General features: G+C 37.2%; 1 protein-coding gene across 6 annotated transcripts in view; it reads left to right on the top strand.

The window, feature by feature from the left end:
* The window catches only part of SYT1 (synaptotagmin 1), a 342,020-nt gene that overhangs the window by 260,098 nt on the left and 63,135 nt on the right, over positions 1 to 18,787 (top strand). For 5 of the 6 annotated variants that reach the window (XM_048300509.1, XM_048300511.1, XM_048300508.1 and 2 more), the window contains 3 exons: positions 5,352 to 5,474; positions 8,700 to 8,867; positions 12,126 to 12,293. In XM_048300509.1, the coding sequence (XP_048156466.1) occupies positions 5,352 to 5,474; positions 8,700 to 8,867; positions 12,126 to 12,293 (459 nt within the window). The remainder of the gene's footprint in view (positions 1 to 5,351; positions 5,475 to 8,699; positions 8,868 to 12,125; positions 12,294 to 18,787) is intronic. The other variant, XM_048300510.1, reaches the window with a different exon arrangement.

The raw sequence follows: 18,787 nt of genomic DNA, 5'->3' as shown, positions 1-18,787 counted from the left end.
GCCCTGCATTCAATGCAGAGCCCTGACCCACAGGGTGAGCTTCCAAAATAGGCTCCCAGGTTGAGATCAGCTTCATCTTTTTTCAGCCTATAAACACTGGCTACAGGTGTTTATAAAACATCGAAAACAGGTTGATTTGTGAGCTTAATAACTCCAACTTAAATTAATGTGTTCATATTTTACTCTGAACACCTGCAGCATTTTCTGTATTCTTCTATGGCACCAGATTAAGTTGGTATTTTAGTACCCAAACAATTCAGCAAGCTCTTAAGCTGAACACGATGACCTCATGTCATAGAGCTCCTAAGGAAAGAAAACCTTTTGAATAACCCAACCAAGACCATTTAAAAGCTGGATAACAAGCAAGGAAGTAATGTCAAGGCATCACATGCTGAACCCAGCAGGTTTTTTCTCATTGTGTGCATCACGGTGGCCCACTGCTGGTGTGTAAGGCCAGCATTCTTACAGTAGTAATGGCAAAGTAGATTTCACAATGACCAAAGCCTGGCGCAGCCACTGGAAACCCAGGCACAACATGCTCCTTAAATTAACTCATGGAGAGAAAGCAGATGCTGAATGAATGAAATGTTGCCTTTCCTTCTGTGGGATTCTGATAGAGAACATGTAACAATTGTAGGCTTGTCTGCTTTGTGATAGAGAACCAGACAGGAATTTTTAAGGGCTTTTGTTTTCCCTTGGTATAAAAATTGGCCAGATCAGAATTATGGTGTTCTCGAATGTGAAAGAAATTGATAAGAGGTACACAACCATTAGTGGAAAAGCAGTCATTTCTAGTTGTGGAGGAAAAATTGCCTTTCCAATAAATTCATTGTTGGACATGGCACAGAACATTCTTGCTACAAAATCTTGTTGTTTTCTTCTTTCAGCTCACCAGGCATTGCACAAGCCTGAGGACTGGGCATCATTCAAACATTAAAATAATATTTCTTCACAATTCCAAAAGGAATGATGGAGAGGCAGGTGGAGATGGAAATCAGGACAGCAGCATGCACCATGCAGCAAACAAACTTACAGGCTGCAGTCAGTGTTTTGTTTTGCTTCCCAATATCTCGCCTTCTTGCTTACTGGTAGCTTGTTTCCTTAAAAATGAGGCTGTAGGCCACCCCATGAACAGAAGGAACCCTAAAAACTCTGTTAATGAAAGCATTTCTTTGCATACAACAGTGAAAGACACTTTGCATTTTAAATGTTTTGTGACATAAACTAGTCATTCACAAGACGTGACTCAGACATGATTGTGGCCTCTGCCTCCCTGTAAAGGAGGCAAGCAAGTACACTTGCTCCCCCAGCAGCTTTGTTGTATGAGTCTCCTGCCACTTTTCTTTCCTGAAGCTTCTGCACATGTGGAATCTGGAGGCAACTGCCCTTGCAGACCCTCTCATTTTCTACACACAGTTTGGGGAGGGATTTCAGTAAAGTTGTTTTAAGCCCCAGAATCTCTTTTGTGGTTTGTGGTTATAGTAGTGGGGTAAACCTGGTGACAAGGTGCAAGGGTTTTGGTGGAACTGAGCTGAAAGCAAGGGATGTTTGCAGTGTCAGGACTCAGTGTCACCAGAGAGAGGCTTTTGTCAGCTAGGGGAATGAGAGGGAGGAAAAAACCCAGGAAGTGTAAAAACCCACTCCAAGGTGTGGAGTTTCAAAAGAATTGAAAATTAAGCGTTTTCTTTAACAACTAAAAAGAAAAGAGGAGGCTGCAAAACAGCTTGTGATAATGTTATAGAAGTGAAGATGCAACCAGCAGATTGAACAGTGGATCCCAGATTGCTGTAATTTAGCCCTTTTTGTTGTAAGAAGCACTGCAGAGTACTGGTTCTAATTTCAGTAGACACAGATGCATCACCTTGTAATGTTTGTACTGGATTAACACTTTCTTGGTACATTCCTACACCTCCTTACATATAAGTCTACATTTTTCACATACTTAAACACATTTGAGAGGACATGGATGTTTCACTGTTGTGTGTTTCTGCATATGTTATGCAGAAATGAGGAAACTGCTTGAGTAAAATTCACGGTCATCTCAAATTAGAAGAGAGAAGTCCAGTCTCCAGCACAATCATCATTTCTGTGTTGCTTGTTTCACAGAAAAAACATTTGAAATGTCATGGAGTTAAAGAAAATGTTAGAGAAGGCAAGGCTTACATTCCTCTGTATCTAAATCCAGTCTTTTTTGTTATGGTTTATCAGTTATGAGGCTTGAGGAAAAAGTTCTCTTATGATTAAAAATATTTTATTGTTTCTAAAACAAATAAAATATAGCTGCTTTTTTGAATTGATTGTAGCAATGCAACAGTAAGATTCAATACAGTGTGATACAGTATGCTATAAATTGAAGGTTGTAGTAGTATTCCATTAAATATTGATCTTTCAGAGAATCTCAATGCAAAATTAAAATCCCTGTGGGGTATTTCAAGTACTTTGAAGCAATCCAATTCCTCTTCCTCTTTGGAACTCAGCAGCTAAATCAAACATGAGAAACTTGGGTGCTTCTTTTGACTCAGCTTCTTCCTGAAGCATTAGCCTCTAGTTTGAAAGCAAATTCCTCTCTTAACAGTAAAAACTATTATTTACAGACTGCTGTAGAGATAATAATTCGTCATTTTTTTCTCTCTCCCCAATGCCACAAACTTGTCCATATCCAAACACTATTTCTTTTTTAGTGTTTTTTCTTAGTGGTTCAGTGTTTCTGAGGCAAGGTCAAGAAGAATCATGTAGCTCCTTAGTTGATGTCAGTAATGTACAATGTTTTCCATCCCTCATGGAAATAGCTTTCACCTTCCAGAAGATGTCTCATGACCTGTGGAAACAAGTTTCTTAACCACACAGTGTTTTCTGCCTGCACTTCAAAAATCCCTTGCAAGAGGGATGTTAGCTTTCCGTTATATTTTCTGTAGTCACAGTAAGAACTTTTTTCACATTGAGTTACCCACAGTTCTGTCATCTGGACTGATCAGCTTTGCAGGAGAGTATGTAGTTTTCCCAGAGAAAGTATGGATATATAACTATTGCCTTGGTGGACTGTTTACAAATTCTTCTTACTTGGAAATTAGCGTATAATTGCATTCTCTCTCTTGCATTTTATCCCTGGGGAATGGCCATAGGATATTTCCTCTCAAGGAAAATCCAGGTCAAAAGTAGATGGAAAAGCAGAAAGTCCAGTACTTGTCCCACAAACAATAATATACTGAAGCTGTATATTATTCTTTTATTATGGAGTCCTCTTTTAGGACCATACTGGGATGATTCAGAGCAGTGGATCTTGGAGTTAACATCCCACTTTGACTTACTGTTTCCTGTTGTCTCCAGGCTTGGATAAACCTTCAGATGCTTCAGATGGATTGAAACATATCTTCTTTTTTTATGATCACAAAACCTTAAGCTTATTTTTATTACTAAAAACAAGAGTGTTTGGCATAATCACATCACTCCGTATCCTTAAAATCCCATGTATTTTCTGCCAGAGAGCCTATCAGTTTTAAAGCGTCACACACTTCTCGTTGTACTAACAAAAGTGTTGTGCTACAGTCAGGGAACTTACTAAGAGCTCAGTGATAAAATGTCTCAAATCAAGTTTCATTTCAAGCAGTTCAGCCCTTCTGAATAGAAATGATTTAGTTCAAAAAGTACTACTCTTCCAGTCTCACGGGTCCAGTACCGACCTTTCCTACCAGTCTCATCCAGGTACACTGTAATTTATGTTTCTAGTAGAGAGTCCATCATTCAATAACATTCAGATATTTACATGAGACCCAGCTCCTCAGCTCGCATAAATCAAAGTTGTTGGATTGGTTTCAGGTGAGCTATGTCAGCAGAATTTCTAGCTTATTTCAAAAAGTAGAGAAATAATTGCTTAGTATCATACAGTTTGGAGTATGACCTTTTGAGTTTAGATCTGGCTTCTGGAGAAGAACATTTTCTACTTCAGAGATGAAGCTTCCTTCTTTCCAAACCCACACAACTGTTGTGTGGCCCTCACTGTGTTCAAGGCTGAGTGAGAATGTTAATGCTTTCATGTTTCTTCTTTCCCCAACCACTACCAGCTGTGTATATAGCTACTTTCCAGCCTTTCTACTTCTTCAGAAAGAAAGCTCCAGCCACAACCGATTGTTAAGAAATGCTGTAGGTTTCCTACAGCCCAAAAAATCACAATTGAAAAAAATTCACATTGCAAAAAAGAATAAATCTTATTCTGGCACTTTGTCTTTGCAAGCAGAAGCTCCATATAGAAAGAACCTTCATCCGGATGGGGCTCTTGCAGACAAGTGTACTGTTTACTATATCATGCAAATAACAAATCTGGATGAATGCTCAGTATTGATTCTTTGTTTTCACACTCTCCACTTTACTTTCACATTTTCCACAATTTTTCACTATTTTTCTCATAACTTTTGTCTATTTTTCACTTCTTACCCAGGTAAGAATCTGCTGGAATAAGATCTACATAGTCATAGTTAATTATGGTTCATATGGTTTAATAATTTTATGAATTACCTTTCCCACAGTGAAAATACTTCTGCTTTCTGGTACAGCAAAAAAAAAATCATTTAGTATTTTAATTATGTATAAAATCTAAGATAACTGCTGTGTCCTTTAAAAAACAGGTTTTATGCAATAAACAAAGCTGCAAGCAGTTCTGTATTTCTTTGTGTTTCTTTCTAAGCAAACTAAAATCAACTTGCAATCAATTTGGTTCAGCCAAGCTTTGTTGCGAGAATGAATAAAAAGGAAATTGGTCTCGGGAGGGAGGGAAAAGGAGGAACATGCATTTGCTAATGGCATGGTGGAAACTTTGCTTCCATATTCATTCTAAAAAACATGAAAAATGTTTGGCATATGATTGTAGAAAGAGCTCATCCACAGCACATGCTCTTTATCACGGTAGTCCTACAGAAACGTGTTGCCAAATGCAGACAATGCACAGCATGTACAACCAGGTTTGACATTGCCAAGATTCTTAAGTTGAATGAATGCGTGACTTTGCTTATTTAATAGCATGTTTGCCTCCTTGTGCCTCTTTGAGAGCCAGTCTGAGTCCAGAAGAACTATGTTTTACATCAAGATGATACTCTGTTTCTACTTTCAGGTTTTATAACAATCCTTGCTTGTTATAGTCCAAGGAGCTTTCTTCCCACTTCCATTGCTTGCTTGCTGATTTATGACATCTTACTGAGTAACTCAGAAAATAGAGATATATATGAAAACTGCATATTTGAATTTCTGCTGTTATGCTTGCTTTTAATGGCTCTAAAATAGATTTGAGGATCATGTCTGTTTTAAACTGCTACTTAACGGTTTGCCTCATTTATGAATATTACATTCCTTCTTTCTAGGCTCTTAAGGATGATGATGCTGAGACTGGGCTGACTGATGGGGAAGAGAAAGAAGAAGCCAAAGAAGTTGAGAAGCTAGGGAAAATCCAGTATTCTTTGGATTATGACTTCCAGAACAATCAGGTTTGAAACAATCAACCTGTAACATTTCGTTTCTGTGTGTGCATGTGGAGAATGAAGTAATACATTTAGTTAAAGTAGATCTTTCTTAAATCCTAACTACTTGCATGGAGTAAAGGGAGAAAACAAGACAGAAAATTCATTACAGAGGTACTACTAAATTGGTATTGAATGCACTTGGACTTTATATTACACCTTTAATCAAAAACTGAAGATGCAGTTTTATCTAATGGTTATTAATAACTTAAACTGTCACCAACCAATGTCAACCCACTTAATATTATGGAGTTTGCATGCAGATACTAAAATGTAGCTTCAGCCTTCAAGTATTTAAAATGTAAGCAAACACACATGGGAGGAAAAACAGAGGGACATAAAGGTAAGTGGATTCACTAGGTCTTTTAGAAGGTTGGTAAGATTGCCAGGAGTGACTTTTCCTCACTTCATCAAGTGGGTGCACTTCGCTGTAATAACTAGCTGCATCGGGTTCTGTTGCTCTCCGTGAAAGTACACTTCATGAAATTCTAGTCTGGAATAATAGTTCAGATAAAAAGGTCTGTACTCCAAAAAACCAGGAAAGTTGGACAAGAATTTAAGGACTGGTACTCCTTCAGTACTCTACTCTGAAGCTGGTAAGACTAAACTTTGCCATACTTACCAACTTTCCAGAATTAATAGACACTATAATGTGGTGTAGACCTAGAATTGACCAACTTAACAGGTCTTATGCTTAACAGGTCACATGCTGAACTAGCTCATATTTAATTCCCCTCCCTGGCCTCTTTGCCAGGAATCAGTTTTGTCTATAAAACCAATTCACAGCCTCGCATTAAAATTCACTGCACTAGTTTTGGCCCGAAGTATACCAACACATCGGAGTTCTTCACTTCTACATGTATCTTTCAGTAAACTTGAGAACACGTATCCTGCATTTAATTTTTTGACAATTTCAGGCAAAATCACATCATTCTTTCCTGTTTAGGGAAAGAAATTACTACTGAAGGTAAATCCCAGTTAATTCCTATTCATCACCTGAGCTGCCTTCCACATGAACTTGTGGTTAATTCCACATTCCTATTCTTTATTTGATGCTGTTCATGGAATGTGGTACTCTTGTTGCAAGACAAAGAAAATAAGAGAAATTAGGAAAAATTTCTCTGTTAGCAGGAAGGTATTTATACACAGCTATGACCTGGCATAATAAATACTATTTGCCTGTATTTTCAACAGTCTTCTGTATACCAGTGCTTGTTCTACAATGCGAGAGCTAAAATGAGTTCTGAAGCCTTTCAAGAAACTGTGGTTAAAGGAGCTTTTCCTCAACTCCCAGAGCAAATTTCCTGGCCTTGTGATGAGTCACACTGATCCCCCTTGAAATCAGTATGAAATCACTATGAAGTGTAGACCCTTCAGAAGCAGAAGATTTAAAGAGGGAGAAAGGAAAAGCTGCAAATGTGTTCTGACAAATGGATTTCAGTTTTCTTAGACTATGAAAACAAATTTTCTGTGTGAATTTTATTAAAGGGAATGTTGATTTTATGACACATATTTTACAAAGGAAAATTGGATGGAAGAGCCACAAATTTGTAAGTTTGTGTTGTATTTAATTAAGATAATAAATTATTTGAGTTGTGGATTTCTATTTTATTTTGCTGCTCTAGACTGTGTTTTCGTGCTTAAAATTTGTCAGAGGATAGATGATCTAAAAGAGTAGGAGAGGGGATTCAGTTAGGTTAGTATAGTGCAGTGGCATGAAACTACAGTGCCAAAATTTGGCTAATATATTGCATAAGGTTAAGATTACAAGATGGCCAATGAACTCTCCAGAGCACTGTGCCTCAGTTTTAGAGAGAAATTGTAAAGGGAAATTGAACTGCTTTTCCACACTGTTAACTAAAAATCACAGACTTCACTCTTTGATGTGAAAAACTTGATGCACATCCTGAGCCTATTCATGTGTTTATTAGCTGTTATGTATCTAGAATAAAAATGAGACACAAAAGGAAAAGTGCTTCATACAGAAAAAGGAAAATGTTTCACAGAACTTGAGAGTCCTATCAGTGGGAAAGCATGCAGGCCATACTGTGAATTTAAAACTGGTAAAAGTAAGTCCAACTTAGAGGAATCTCTCAGAAGCCAGAAGTTTCTTTTACAGATTGACTATATTGTTCTATATTCCAATTATTAGAGTTTCTGTTTCCAATTTTAAACGATTCATCCATAAGAGAAACAAATATTTTGTGATTGAAGGACTGATTTAGAAGAAAATATTCTCAGATTTCATTCTCAGTTCTTACTATCTTCAGAATGACCTTGAAGAATCACTTCAATGTTTACTTTAGGTTTGTATCTAGGAAACAAGATGAAAAGTATTTCCTTTTTGTCGGTTTCATTATGCTGATGAGGCCTAATAAGTCTGGGGTGTCTAGATTACATGACATTACATGATGTAACGTGACATAACACATCATAAGCCTTCATTTATAACACATAAAAAACAGCCAAGACATTTACAAGTTTCATCTGTTCTTCAGTCTTATTTTTAAAGTGCGTAAGAGATTTAAAAATCTAATTTTTCTGTTTTTCAATGAGATTACAAATTGTTACTAGGATTTAGTTACCAAAGGTTCATTTTCATGGGGTATTTTTTTTTAAATGCTGTCCTTAGTTTACTGCCTGGGCCCATTCATATACATAGCAAGAGAACATGAATATAAGGAAGACTGCAAGATTCATTTGTTTTCAATAAAGCTCTGCCTGATTATTTGCATTTGATTTTATCACCTTTTGTGTTTGGTTGGGGGAAGGTTATGTGTTGGGGGTTTAGAATACAAATTTTGTAGTCAAAATTAGACATTCTTGATTGTTTAATAATGTGATTTCTATTCATGATGCTCAGCATAGAAAAATAATACACAAGAAGAGAGAGCAATTGAAAGTTATTTGATTGCAGTCTTTAAAAGGATGAAGTCTGGATTTAGCTGTAATCAGCTGCCCTTTGAAAACCTCTTTTCTGCTTTAAAACAGCCTTTGTGCAGTCTGCATCTGCCATAATTGGTTTTCTAAAGTCAGTAGTGTTGCTTCATTTGCCTTCCTTAAGGCAGGGGAAGTGGGGGAGGTATAGTTTCTCCTAGACCAGAAATAGAGTCTGCATATTCATTCCTCTGTTACAGTATTTTTATAAATATCTATTTGAAATTTCATTCTGCTGTTTTTCTATCCTTTCAGCTTCTGGTTGGGATTATTCAAGCAGCTGAGCTGCCTGCATTAGATATGGGTGGTACATCTGATCCCTATGTGAAAGTCTTCCTGCTGCCTGATAAGAAGAAGAAATATGAGACGAAAGTCCACAGAAAGACCCTTAACCCTGTTTTCAATGAGCAATTTACATTCAAGGTAGTTTTTTGATCAATATTGATACTTTTTAATTTAACCACTACGTATCTCATCCTTGGCTATGAACTCAGATGTCTTAGTTAATTGATACCTACAGCAAAATGATTTCTTGTGTTGTAGAAAGCCGTGATACTCAATCGTGCTGTAATATACGGTTAGATAGTTTTAAAAGGCACAGTTTGATTTTAGGCACTTTGGTTATCCTGACAGATGACAATCTGATCCATATCTTACGGCTAGATAAAACATACAAGAAATTCAGAAAACAGTGACACTTTGACAAATGTCATGTAAATTTCATTAGACCAGCGTTTTCTTTAAATACCTTTGTAGTCTGATTTACAAAATTCAGGATAACATTTCCTCAAATGTAAATTAAAACTCAAGGGAAGTAAATGGGTGAAGGACAATATGGCAGATTAATCTTGCTAGACTTTGTCATAGCGGTTCTTTGCCATGCTGCTTTATGTATGAAAAGAAATCCTGTCTTGGGTTTAATAAAATATGAATTAAATAAATGTAGGTAAGCCTTACATTGCAGTATTTACATCGTTCCAATAGTATCCATTAACAGTGTTTTTCTAAAATTGTGGCTGTATTCAAACCCCAGTTAAATAGAGTAAAGGAACACTGTACAGCATGTTTCACAGGGCTTCTTCTAATATACATTCCTCTGCTGTTACTTTAGGCCTTTCTCTTCTGTGCCCAATCTTATAATGACAGCTACAGACTGGAAACAGGAACACTGAAAGACTCAGGCTATGAAATCATTCAATGAGAAAGATATCCCTGTAGGCCAGAACTACTACTGCATATATAAGCTTATTTTTTCCTTGAAGATGTTCATAAAAGTAATCTTTTGTGGGGAGTTATTTCTTTCTGGAGCTTTCCTAAGAGAGTATTTAAAAGAAAACAGGGTTCTAAATTACATATTCCTGTGCAGCTCACAAAAACAAAGAAAGAACCAATAATGCTGTCATCTAAGATGAAGACACAAGTTATAAATCAGATCAGCCACTTCTGGACTATAATGTCCACTTTTAAGTCGCATCTTTAATATTTAAATTTTATGCTTCAGGAAATAGTTTGTTTTCCCTGCCAGACCTGACAGAGTGTTTAGGTGCATCTCAATATGGTAGTGATCATCCCCCGTGGCCTGTGGTCTGTACTTGAGAGAAAACCAGCAGAGCATGCCTAGTACTGTCATTGTTCTGAGGACTACGGTGACCATTTAACTGGAACTGCAACTGTAATAACAACTTTGTGGGATCTATTGACAGTATCTCATTTACTTGTGCAGAGCTTTACTCCTGTGACCCACTTCAGGTGGTGCACAGCTTCTGTTGGCATACTTCCCATCTCTCTGGCAGTGCTGCCCACCAGGCAGCCCCGGCCTGTGCTGTTGCCTTCTCAAAGGGCACAGCTGTGAGCTGTCTGCCTTCCTCCCCAAGTACAGCTAATGGGAATGAGTTGACTTGTGTTTCTGCTGGATTGCATCTTGAGCCCTGAACCTTATTCTTTCCCTTTTTTATTTCTTTTTCCCAGACATCCCTGGTGTTGTCCCAGGGTGCAAGTGTTTGTCAGACTGCAGCTGTCTGAGTTATATACCCACGCTGCACTGCCAAAAGGAAACCAAGAAATCCTAGCTGGACTACACCAGCCTAGCAGAGGGAACAGGGTTCCTGTCTAGAGGAATGACATCTCTGTGCCAGAAAAACACTCCTGTATACATGTCCTTCTACCAAGGTCTCACTTGCGTTAGGTCAAGAGACTGATTATGTCTGAGCAGAAAGCAGGAAGAGGGAGCAGCCCTTCACAAGAGCTGAGGCCATCCTGGATAGTCCAGAACAAAGCTGGAGACTGAGCATGCTTTAGAAGTAATAAATGAAGGAAACATTTAGAAAGGAAGGTAGCTAAAATAAGCTTTACTGAGGTCAAGTACAAAAAAGTAAATAATGATGAATGTAGTCTTTGTATGCATTCCAAATGACCAGTATCCATTAAGTGGTATTGTAAACTCACAAAGAAATAAATTTTAGAAAATTTCTCTGCTTCTGTTTTTGAGGCTGTGTAAAAATAAAACTAACATTATTTAGAGTTTTTCCTTTCACGTACATTTGCCCTTTCTAGCTTTTTAGAAATTTTATTTTAGATAATGTACAGAATGAAAATAGATTTTTCTGTAGTATTCACTAAAATACACAACCATGTACCACTGACACTATTCTACTCAATAATGGAAGCTAGATCTGGCTCTCAACTTGATAAGCCTATTTTAAGTGTTATATAAGATGTTCTGTAAAGGGAAAATTACTACTTATTAGTAAGTATTTTAATAAGAAAGTGGAAGCGAAACAGTAACAAGAGTCGTAGGGTTTACACAGACCAGAACATAGAGGTTAACAAGGCCAATGGTAATGCTTTCACTTCTCTTTTTATATAGATAGTTAATAAGGAAATATTTACTAAATTCCATGGAAACCATTTCTACTTGCAGAATATATTCAGATTGACCAAGTTTTCACATGAATCCAAACAATTCCTATATCAGACCATTTCAGACAGCCACTCAGGTGTAGCTTACCTGAGCTGCATGTCTCCATCTGAATATTAAAAACATGACTCATAAACATCCTAACCCACAGCATCTGTCTGAACCACATGAGAACAGCTGGAGAATTAGTCAGAACTTGGCCTTCTGCCACTACAGTTTCTAGTTATGCACTGTGACTTAGAAAGCACCTTAGTGTCCAACATGTGAAAGGTGTAGTACTGAAAAATATGCCTTGGTAAGTAATAGGTATTGGTACTGTAAGAGAACTATCCAGTGTCTAATTACTTTGTGTCATATATAGTAAGCCAGTTCTGGTTTTTCATCAATCTGGGAGCTAGCCATCTCTGAGTGATGACAGGTGATTTATTGAGGAAAAGACACCATTGTGTGTGAAAAGTTCATGTGTCTTCAGTGCAAGTAATTAGGCTTCTTGTTTCAGTTTCATCGCCCACAAAATGATTTGAAATAGAATGAGAAAAACCCAGGAGTGATGAGTGAGCTGCCACATTGTTCAATCGAGTGCCAGAGCCGTGTCTCAAGAAATACTGCATCTGGTGACTCTGAAACAAATACACCTCATAATTTTCTCTGCAGTTCAATTTACCTGAGATGACAGCTGATAACCCAAAGAAATAGATTTGCATTGTAGTGGGCCAATCTTTATTGTCTCAGATGCGGAGTTTATAATTTTCTTGTCATTGCAGGTGCCGTACTCTGAGCTGGGTGGAAAAACTTTAGTGATGGCAGTTTATGACTTTGATCGTTTCTCCAAACATGATATCATTGGGGAATATAAAGTTGCAATGAACACAGTGGACTTCGGTCATGTCACTGAGGAGTGGAGGGACTTGCAAAGTGCGGAAAAAGAAGAGGTAAGAAAAATCAGACTTTTTTTCCTCCCAGAACGCTTTTATCCTCACCTAGAGAAACAGACAAACAAGCAACATTTTTTTTTGCCGAGACAGCTCTCGTCTGTTATCAGCATTTCTCAGACTTACTTTGCCTGATAAATTTTTGATAACCATCTTTTCCAATACTCATAGAATGTGACATTCTCCTCTGCTAATTCAATCAATCTTTTTGATACTTTATACAACATACTAAAAATGTTTTCATGAGTGTGACTTTTTCTTGAATTGGTGCATTTTGGGTACATAGAATTTTCATTTGCATTGTAAGTGGTGTGCATTTAGGTTTCTTGGTGATTCTCGGGGTTTGCATCTCAAGACATCTTACTGTGCATGATGATAATGGTTCTATTGAACTGCTATTCAATAATATTCTTTGATTAGAATTATAAATTTTACAAAAACCTTGGAATGGCATCTTACTCAAATATTTATCACTTTTTGTATTTTCCTCTCATTGTCAACATCCCTTGGATTCATTATTTATTAGATATAGTGCTTACATGTACACAAGACACTTCTTGGAAATATTTCATCACCAGATTGTGCATCCTGTGAGATTGTTCATACTGATACATCCAACTTTTTACGTATTATAAGACCATTTTGTACTCATTTTTACATTCTTTTTCCTTTTGATTGATACACAGTACTTGCCCACTCAGAGTGCATAACATGCTTTAATTCTCTGGTGGGAGGAGAAGGAATCATGAGTCTGAGTTTCTCTTTGTCTAATTCGACTAATAAACTGCTTTGGATTCAAACCTTAGTTTCTGTAATTAAAGGGACAATCTCTGTATGAAATCTTTCCTTCTCACAAGTGATGAAAACCTGAGTATTGATTTAGACTAAAAGTGGCGAAAACAGCAGCAGATGCAGACCCATGCAGCCTTCTCAGAATTTCAAAAACGATGGATTTCAGTCTTGCATTTTTGAGTGTTTGTTTTTAAAGACTGTATTTTCAGATGGCTTTTTTCAACTGCTTATTGATTATTGAGACTGTTCTGCATGGCATTGTTTCATAGTGGCAATATTTGCAGGGCTCTCTTTCTGCAGGTGACATCAGTACCCTTGCTATATGGGGCATTATTCTTCCACTCTTAGAGCTAAATATGAAAATGAAAAAAAGAGAAAAAGGAAGTTTGTAGTTCAAGGACCCTGTTCTTTTAAGTGCTCAGCATATCAGAAAGCTGGAAATGTGAAATTGGAGTGTATTAATCCTTACAAAATTTATTAATTAACAAATTGGTCTTTTATTACACTATTGTGTAAAAAAAGTACTGTGTGATTTCAAAGTGTTTCATGCTTTTCTGTTTCAAAATACATAAAATAAGACAAACACTATGCAAAAAGGAATTGACAGTTGCCTTTGTAGTATAACTTTAAGCTTTTAGAACATAAACAATGATACCGCTATATGCAGCTTACAGATAACACATTGTCTGTAAGTGTGGGGTTTCATCTGCCTCACTGCACAGAAAGTTGCTTCTTAAGTGTTCTAGGGAACATCCACAGTAAGACCTGACTCATTCGCTTGGTTGCTTTCATAAAGTTCATACCCTACTAATACATGATAAAAACATTGCTTGAGACAGATATTGAGCGTGTGAGCTACTTCCCGAAATGCATTCTGACTTGGAAAATACCATTTATTAAAACAGAGGGAGGTAATTTAAATAAATAATTCTGGAAGTATTTGGATATTAAAAGAGTATTGCAGGAGCTTTGAATAGTTTGCTGTAGAGACAAAATCTAGGTTGCTGTCACCTTTCTTCAAATTTCAGGTAGTGTATATGCAGGAAAACCAGTGTTATTTTTATACTTTTTTGATGGAACCTTTTTGAAGTTGCTACCAAAGTATGGCTATTTTATTTATAAGGAGCTAGGCAATATGATCCTATGAAAACATAGTGAAAAACTCTGATTACACCAACTTCTTAAATATTTTTTCATACTACAGGAGATCTCCTGTTTTATTTTTGCATTTTGATGCTCAAGTATGCAAGGTATCCAGTCAATATGGAGAAATAGAATAACTTGTGTTATATGGAGACTTTTTAATCTTAGTTTTCTATATACTATGTGTAGCTGGTCTATAACAGCTCATTAGCTCACTGTACAAATAAAAAGTGATCCTACAAAAGCCACTTACTCCCTAGCCAAGTGTATTTAATCCAAACAATCTTCACTTACTTCTGCTCCTTTATGGAATCTCTGCTTCTGTAATATATATGTTGAGGCAGATTCAAATAATTGCTTAGCCCAATTTGGAGGAGAAATCTCTACCAAGACACAAGAGAGGTGCACCTGTCAGCAGTTTGGGAGTTATGTTTCACATGAAATGTCATTCATATTCCATATTTGATTCAAGTACCTTACTGTCTTTGATGTTCCAGTCCCTGCTCCACAGCAAAGATTCCAAGCAAACTCTAGTATATTTTAAGTGATAATAAGTAGGGATGGGAGAGAGCCTATCTGCATTAAGGGATTATCATCTGACACAGCAGATGTTGCAGAATTCATGGCAGATATAGCTGCAATCAAGAAGTACCCTGGTTTCAGAATTAGCAAATACAGCATATGAAGGCTAACATGATTTACCTATACCAGATGTCTAGCAGCAGACGTATGTTTGTCTCTTGGTAGTGATCATGAACATGATATGGTGGTCTACCTTACTAAAATAACAAATTAAAATCTAAGTGACTGGATTTCATCCAAAAATTTATGACAGGTGTAATTCTATTGCTAACGAAAAATCTTTTGTAGACATTACACGTTGTAATTGTGTAATGAATTTGTCCTTAAAAAGCACATCTGCATGAGATTTGCAATATTTGAAGAATGACAGGCTTTATTTCCTTTCTTGTAATTGTGTAATGAATTTGTCCTTAAAAAGCACATCTGCATGAGATTTGCAGTATTTGAAGAATGACAGGCTTTATTTCCTTTCTTGCCCTTACAACACTTAGGCGAGTTTGTCAGTTCTCAGCAACCTAGTGCTAATTATAATTCTAAATATGTTTGAAATTAATTGTAAGTTGCCAAAATATCCTTAATTTTTTAATTATGACCCCTAGACAAGATGTATACCAAAATGAATCAGTCGCAGTTGTTACCAGTCGCTTTAAGAGAACTATCTAGATGACATCCAAGTGAATATAAAAATCTCATTTTTAGTTTATGTCAAATTCAGTTGATGCATATCACAGAATTACAGTTTAATTAACACTTCAATCATAGGGGGCAAAATAATTTTACAAGCAGTTATTCTTCTTTTTTTCTCATAAAGCTCCACTGTACGTTCTGTCCTTTTTTCTAAACGGGTTTGGAATTGAAGACAGACGATGAAGGTTTAATGAAATAATGTTAAGCTCTACCTCTCACAGCCTAGCCATTTGAATGGCATCTCTCTGACACTGCATTCTCTTCTGGGAAAGGTCTTATTAATATATTTATGTTGGAAGTACTTTGAAGGTACAAGCCTTTATGTGAGCATTTGTTAAGACTGTGAGAGGGCTTTGGGAATGTGCAATGACTGCTAAACTTTGAGGAGGCCACTACTAATGAGCTGCGTACCTTGAATCCTTTTTCCTTGGCTTCTTTTAGCTCTGCTGTCCTTCTGTCTAGTAGTCCTTCAGTCTCATTTGACTGAGAGTGTGGGAGGGAGGAGTGGTAGATATTGAAAGGTTATTCACTTTTACCAAGTCTGACATATAATGGTTTGGGCACAGAGTGTTAAAAAGCAGATCACAGGAGTTTGCTCCTCTCTGTCATCTACCAGATGTCATTGCCATTAGCTTTATCTGAGTACACACTGCATCCAATATCTGTTATCACTCCAGTACAGAAGGCCAGACAGACCTCTTCTTTGCTCACAGCAGTGTGAATCATACTGAGAGTCATCTTCTGAATACTTCAGCTGATTTCCCTCCAGACATTTTGTTATATTGGCACTTAAATTGAAAACCTGTTGTAGCAAACATGCCAAGAAATTTTAGGGAATATAAGGAAGAGCAGAAACAATTCTTTCCCTTGAAAGCAGTGGAGAAGCAGAGTGTTACATGATAAGGAGAAGGATCTTTGTTGACCTGATAGTATCCACCACCAAGAGTTCTGCAGATCTTTCACAACTGCCATCACATGAGACTCTGCGCATTATGTGATCAGGCATCCACCATGGTTAGGTTACGTGATGGATGCGTGCTCATACCACTGTGGGTGACGATGGGTATGTTTTATACAAGGCTTCTGAGTGGGAAGTTTGCTGGAAAACCCCAGTGTCACTCCTACATGATGCACAACCCCCAGTGGGAGAGATGCTTCAGTACTGCCTTGGAAAGGGATGAGAGGCAAGCGTTCTGCAGCTGGAGAGTGAAAGAGCAGTTCTGTGAAGCTTGGCTGCTGTTCATGAGGATTGTTCTTTCCTTCCTTATCAAAAAATAAAAGGTGAAGGAAGGAAGTGGAAAAGTGGGCCTGAAATGGGTTTATTTAATACCTTGGTGTACTTCATAGAAGTTGGAGACTGACAAAGTTAGTGAGCCACCCAGCTTATTGACTCTTTAGAACTGAAACTTGCAGAGTTCTAAGAGGAAAGGACATTTTTACAAAAGTCACTGTCAAATTACAGCAGCAAATCACTGTTATTTTCTGTTGTAGTTATATGAGAGATGGACAGATGATCTAATAGGCCTTTCCCATCTCTGGTAATAACAGTTCTTTTACAGCTTTGCAGATAGCACAGTGCTTTGCAAAAGAAAGTATCATTATCCCTATGGAGATGCTGTCAGAGTGTCAGACAAATTTTAAAATGTAAGGTCTCCTTTATTTAGCTGCATGTTATATTGGAACACTATGTTTTCTTCATGGTGTTTACATTTTCTTAAGTTCACTTCTTCTTACACCCCATTAAAATTTTAAAATGTTGAATCTAAGGACATTTTAATTTTCAGGTTTTGTGAAGAGTTTATACAGTAAGCAGAGGATGATGAATGCCTGTTCAGCACCGTAAGTGCAGCATCTGTCCTGCCAAGGAACTGAATTTCTTACTGAGACAGGGAGCAAAACAGGCTCTCAAGTTGGAGAGTAAGAAAGCTGCTTTAAAATTCTTCAGCAGTTAATTAGTTGTTTTCATCTTGAAATTGAAGATGCTAAAATAATTTTAAAGGTAAAACAATATGATTCAATTGGAGCTGTTAGGGTGCTGTTTCAATTCATTAGAATTATGCATTTCTTTTCTCTCCTTTCATACTCAAAGTGCTGACAATCCCACTATATACCTTTGCAAAGTATTCATTTCTTAGCTCCCTCTCTGGAAGAGACACCTGAGGAGGTGAGAGACATTCTTGTGTTATAATAAAAAGAATGTAATTGACTTACTTGAAATCAAAAGGGAACTTGTCTTGATTCATCTCAGACTGTCTGTCTTTACAGATATTAAATTCAAATACAGAGGACAGTATAAAAGAAGGAGAAGCTCAGTGATAAATTCAGGCTCTTCTGGGCCTTTCTGTTCCTGGACAGTATTCATTCTGAGATCAGAAAAACATATATTGCTTATTTGTCAAAAACGTTCTTATTAACATTTTCCTTCCAAGTGCAGAAGGGCATCTTGAGTTTAAACTGTGCTGAAATAGTGGATCCTACACTTGGTGCTAAGCCTCTGATGACCCATAATACACAAAATAATAATAATATTTGTTTCAGACAAAGTGTGTTGCTAAGAATCGTGTAGAAAATTACAAGGCCAAAGGAGGGAACAGTGGGCAATTCCCAGCCTCCACATCTTAATGATATTGTGTGGGGTTTTATTGCTCAAGCATAGGATATTTTAAAGTTCAAAGACACAGCCAAATGGCAATTGGAAAGCAGTGTTCTGAATAGTGTTTTTGTAGAGTTTTGAGAAAGTTACTGAGAGGGATCAAACTCATCTGAAGCTGAAGTATTAAGAGATATTTTGGATGGAAACTGCAGAAGGAATTCCAGGAAATACAGATTATAATTGTGGAGTACTCCTAAGTATAAAGCTCTGTACTCTGGGAGAGATTGCAAATGGATCTGTAGGATCAGCTGACAAGTGTGAAAGGGCCACAGAATGTGCTATATCTGGAATTGTTCAGCATTGTGCTCCAACTGGACTTTTACGTACTTACTTATTTTTCTCACTAGCAGCATCAGTGAATGCATAATCCAGAGGCAGAAATGGCCTCACTGAGATTCTAGGCAGCAGCTTTGTGGTAGTCCAGGCTAATACCTTATTTCCCTTTCTTCCCTCCTTCTGCAAACCAACAGTGACAAAAATCGTTATCTGATTGCTGTTATAAGTCAGGATCAGGAGCTAAGGGAAGCTGTAAAACAGCTGTATCAAAATACAGTGTCATCAGAAGGACCTTCAGAACAGACAGCAGCATTTTTACAGTCACAAGGGAAGAGCAGGTCTCACAAAGACAACAGCATTT

This window comes from Corvus hawaiiensis, chromosome 4 (assembly GCF_020740725.1).
Source record: "Corvus hawaiiensis isolate bCorHaw1 chromosome 4, bCorHaw1.pri.cur, whole genome shotgun sequence".
NCBI lineage: Eukaryota > Metazoa > Chordata > Aves > Passeriformes > Corvidae > Corvus > Corvus hawaiiensis.
Note: the sequence above shows the minus strand (reverse complement) of the source record. Positions and strands in the feature narration are given on the sequence as shown.